Source organism: Peromyscus maniculatus, chromosome 4 (assembly GCF_049852395.1).
Source record: "Peromyscus maniculatus bairdii isolate BWxNUB_F1_BW_parent chromosome 4, HU_Pman_BW_mat_3.1, whole genome shotgun sequence".
NCBI classification, from domain to species: Eukaryota; Metazoa; Chordata; class Mammalia; order Rodentia; family Cricetidae; genus Peromyscus; species Peromyscus maniculatus.
In genome coordinates, this window is record NC_134855.1 from 67,081,601 (window position 1) to 67,086,449 (window position 4,849).

General features: G+C 37.1%; 1 protein-coding gene across 1 annotated transcript; it reads left to right on the forward strand.

Moving 5' to 3' along the window:
* The first annotated feature begins 349 nt into the window (after positions 1-349).
* LOC102907222 (olfactory receptor 4C45-like) lies at positions 350-1,267 on the forward strand. The gene has a single exon (XM_006998319.2). The coding sequence runs from the start codon at positions 350-352 to the stop codon at positions 1,265-1,267; it is 918 nt and encodes a 305-aa protein (XP_006998381.2).
* The last annotated feature ends 3,582 nt before the right edge of the window (positions 1,268-4,849 follow it).

Here is a 4,849-nt window from a genome sequence, read left to right on the forward strand (position 1 = left end):
GGCTCAGCTGTTAAAGGCTAGGCTCACAACCAAAAATATAAGAAAAAAATTGGAAGTCACCCTTTTCATCTAAATAATGATAGGTTTATTGTAGCATTCATCAGGTCCTATCATATTCCAAGAAAATTCACTAGGAATAATACAACCTAATTCTGTTCTTTATACCTGCATGGGATGTAATATTATCTGCAGAGATGAGCAGAAATGCAACTACATCGGCCTCAAGGACCAGAAGAAATGAGATGATGTAGTATTTCACTGTTTCATTTTAAGTATCATCACTGGGACAACCTATGGTTTCTTTTCAGATGACCATATGCTCACAGCCTGAACTAAACTGACAGAAAGGATGAGCAATGTCACAGAATTCATCCTCCTGGGCTTGACTCAAGACCCAGATCTGCAGAAACTCTTATTTATTGTGTGCTCAATAATCTATTTGCTCACCCTGGCAGGTAACATGATCATCTCAGTCACCATCTTTATCAGCCCAGCCCTGGCCACGCCCATGTACTTTTTTCTGTCCTACTTGTCCATCATAGATGGTTTCTACTCTTCTTCCATAGCACCCAAAATGATCTATGACTTGATCTCTGAGAAGAGCAGCATATCCTTCAATGGCTGCATGATTCAGCTTTTTGCTGAGCATTTTTTTGCTGGAGCTGAAATCATCTTGCTGATTTCCATGGCCTATGATCGTTATATAGCAATCTGCAAGCCTTTGCATTACATGACCATCATGAGAAAATCTGTGTGTGTTTCCTTGGTGGTAGCAGCTGGAATTGTGGGATTTGTTCATGGAATGATACAGACTACATTTATAGCCCAGTTGCCTTTCTGTGGCCCCAATACCATTAATCACTTTATATGTGATTTAATACCAGTTCTAGAGTTGGTCTGCACTGACACTCACACTCTGGGGCCACTGATTGCTATGAACAGTGGGTCACTGTGTTTACTCAGTTTCTGTATGCTGATTGCTTCCTATGTGGTCATCCTTCACTCCCTGAGGAAACACAGTTCAGAAGGGCGTCGAAAAGCCCTGTCTACCTGTATCTCCCATGTCTCTGTTGTTGTCTTATTCTTTGTACCTTGCTCATACTTGTATGTAAGACCAATGACTTCCTTCCCCATTGACAAAATTGTGAGTGTGTTTTTCACCCTGGCGACTCCTCTGTTGAACCCTTTAATCTATACCTTCAGAAATGAGGAGGTCAAGAAGGTTCTTAAGAAACTCTTGGGTCAAATAAGGTCAAACAAAGATTAAAGAAGTCCAGTGATTTTCTATATTTAGATAGTAATATCTAGTGATACTCCATATGGATTTCTTTTCCCTAAATGATTTAAATTGATAATGTCTATTATACTGTGCATCAAAATTAACACATGAATGACTTTCATACTAATGGAATAGAAACAATATAATAACACATGTAGAAAATGTGTATGAACATATCAGAATGATAAGAATTTCTGTGACATTAAAAAATTATCATTTCTTTGTTCCAATTTTACATAGTATTTAAATAAGTTATTAGGAACTATTGTCACCCTAGTCTGCTTAGAATGTATTTCTATGTTGGAATTTGTTACCCCAGCTCAAAATCTTCCTCCTCTTTTTTACACTTTCTAGCTTGTAGTGACCTTTACCCTATTTTCAACTTCAATGAGGTCAAACAAATGACAACAAATGCTGAGGAGGAACCCGGAAAAGGGGAACCCTTATTCACCATGGTGGAAGGGTAAACTAATACAGCCACTGTGAAAAACAGGGTTTTTCAAAAAATCTAAAAATAGAACAATGTCCCTGCTGTAACACTCCTAGGCATTTCCTCAGAGGACTCCAACCTGAAACAGAGATATCTGTACATTTGCGTTAGTTGCTGCTCTATTCACACTAGCTATGACATAGGATTAACCAAGATGCAAATCACTTGTGAATGGATGATGAAAATATGACAATATACATAATGGATTTTTATTCCACACTAAAAAAAGGAAGATAAATAATCTTTATATAAATAATTGATTCTAAAAAATAATATATGGAATGACATAACCTAGATCCATAGTGACAAATATGGTATGTTCTCTTTCACATGTGGATCCTTGATGTTTATATTTCTGTATTTAAGTTAAAGTCCCTATAGATAGATCCCTGAAAGCAAGAAAAGAAATTAAGAAGTTATGAAAAGGGAAGGGATTTTCAGAGGAGGAATAGTAAAACACACATGATGTGAAAGTAGATGTGTAAATACTAGAGATTGAAACGTTTAAATGATGCAGGGATGGGGGAAAGTGAGAGTGACAGGGATGGATAAACAGAAACTAAGAATATACGAAAAACCCTGTGGAAACCTGTGACTTTATAAACTAATGAAAGAGTACCATAGCCTAACCTGAGTCAAAGTCACTATTGGTTGATTTTTACTGCTTAATTTTATTTATATTTTTTGTTTGATTTTAATTACTTATTTTATTTTTGAGATTATAATACAATTACATCATTGCTCCCTCCCTTTTCTCCCTCCAAACCCTCTTGTATAACCCTGTTTGATTTCTTTTAAATTCCTGATGTTTTTGTTAATAATTACTGTTACATACATTATGTATATACATATGTATATTCCTAAATACATAAATACAAATTGTTCAGTCTATATAATGAACAATTGACAGAAAGATTGTAAGAACCAAAGTATCAGGGAGTTTGCTCTGAGATTGTGTCTCCTAGTAATGTTCAAAGCTACACCCATGAAGTCTCACGGACATGATTGCCTCAACATAAGCTGAACAAGGACAGCAGCAACAGACATGGTAGTGTGGACAAGAGAAAGGCCCAGAGAACTCAAACCTACACAAATACAACAGGCAATGAAAGAATGCTAAAAGCAGGAGAAATAGTCTTCTCCAGGAAGGAGGAGCACATCAATTGATTATCTAATACCAAATGGTCAGTGCTGGAAACATACATACAAGTAACATAATTTTTAAAAAGAGTTTAACAAGTAGATACATATGGTGCTCTCAGAAGCCATAGTTTACCAAACACAAAAATCCCAGCATGCCCATCAGCCTAGGGGAAATGAAATACTATTGTTCTGATAAAGGAATATAGCAATAAAATGACTCCCAATGACATTCTGCTATACCCATAGACCTGTGCCTCACTCACACATCATAAGAGAAGCTTTCTCCTGCAATAGGTGGGAACTAACACAGAGGCCCACAACTGGACAGTGTACAGAGAATGAGAGACCTTGGAACACCCAGTCCTAAATGCAATGATTTCATCAGACTTCACCCTTCAGGATTCAGTGATCTATGTGAAGGAGGAGAGAGAAAGATTGTAAGAGCCAGATGGCATGGATGACTCCAAGGAAACAGTGTCTTCCCGACACCACAAGACACCACATGCATATATGAACTCATAGAGATTGTGGCAGCACATAGAGGCATTACACAGGTTCAAGCCAGACAGGGTCCCAGGCTGAGAAGGGGGAGTGGACATGAACTTCCAACCCTATCCAAGAAGCTATTTCCAACTGACATCAGCTTGCAAAGGAAAAATTAGTTCTCTCCAAAGAAGTCTCACTGGGTATATTAATCACATATCAGGTTAGGGCCTATGCCCAACAGTGTATGGCAAACACAAAATGAACTCCCTAGTATTTTTATAGACTTTATGCCTCATCTTTCCTTATTTGGGATTTTTTTTCTGTCATACTAGAGTTACTTTTATATTATGGTTTCCAATTTTGGCTTTTTTAATATATTTTGTTTTGTGGTGTGTGTGTGTGTGTGTGTGTGTGTGTGTGTGTGTGTGTGTGTGTGTGTGTATTGTCCATATGTGCAAGTGTGTTTCATGTTTTTCATTTGCTCTGGTGTGTGTATGTGTATGTAGTGTCCATGTGTGTAAGTGTGTTTTATGTTTTTCATTTGCTCTCTGTGTGTGTGTGTGTGTGTGTGTGTGTGTGTGTGTGTGTGTGTGTGTAGTGTCCATGTGTATAAGTGTGTTTCATGTTTTTTATTTGCTCTGTTTTTTTTATTCTGGTTTGTTTAGTGGTTGTTAGTTTGCCTGTTGGGTTTATAAAGAGAGAAAGAAGTGTATGGAGTTTGGGGAGAAGGTTCTGGGATGACCAAGGAGAGGGGAAACTGTGATCAGAATACATTGTTTAAAATTTTATTTTCAAAATCAATTCCAGTAATATCCAGGATGTTTGAGCTGTTGTTGAGAGACCTTTGTAGCCACCTGAAACAAAACAAATTACTGACACCACTTTTAGTGGCCAAACAGAACTAATTGCAAGAACTTTTTGCTGAATTTAAAAGCTTGCAAGAAAAAAAAAACACATGATCATCTCACTAGATGCTGAAAAGGACTTTGACAAAATACAACACCCCTCTTGGAGAGATCAGGAATACAGGGGAACATACCTAAACATAATAAAGGCAATTTACAGCAAGCCAACAGACAACATCAAAGTAAATGGAAAGAAAGCCGAAGCAATTCTAAAATCAGGAACAAGACAAGGCTTTCCTCTCTCCCCATATTTATTCAATATAGAAATTGAAGTTATAGCCAGAGCAATAAGACAACATAAGGAGATCAAGGGGATACAAATTGGAAAGGAAGCTTTCACTATTTGCAGATGATATGATAGTATACATAAGTGATCCCAAAAATTCAACCAAGGAACACATACAGCTTATAAACACCTTCAGCAATGTAGCAGGATACAAGATTAACTCGAAAAAATCAGTAGCCCTCCTATATACAAATGACAAACAGACTGAGAAAGAAATCAGAGATACATCACCCTTTCAATAGCCACAAATGATATAAAAC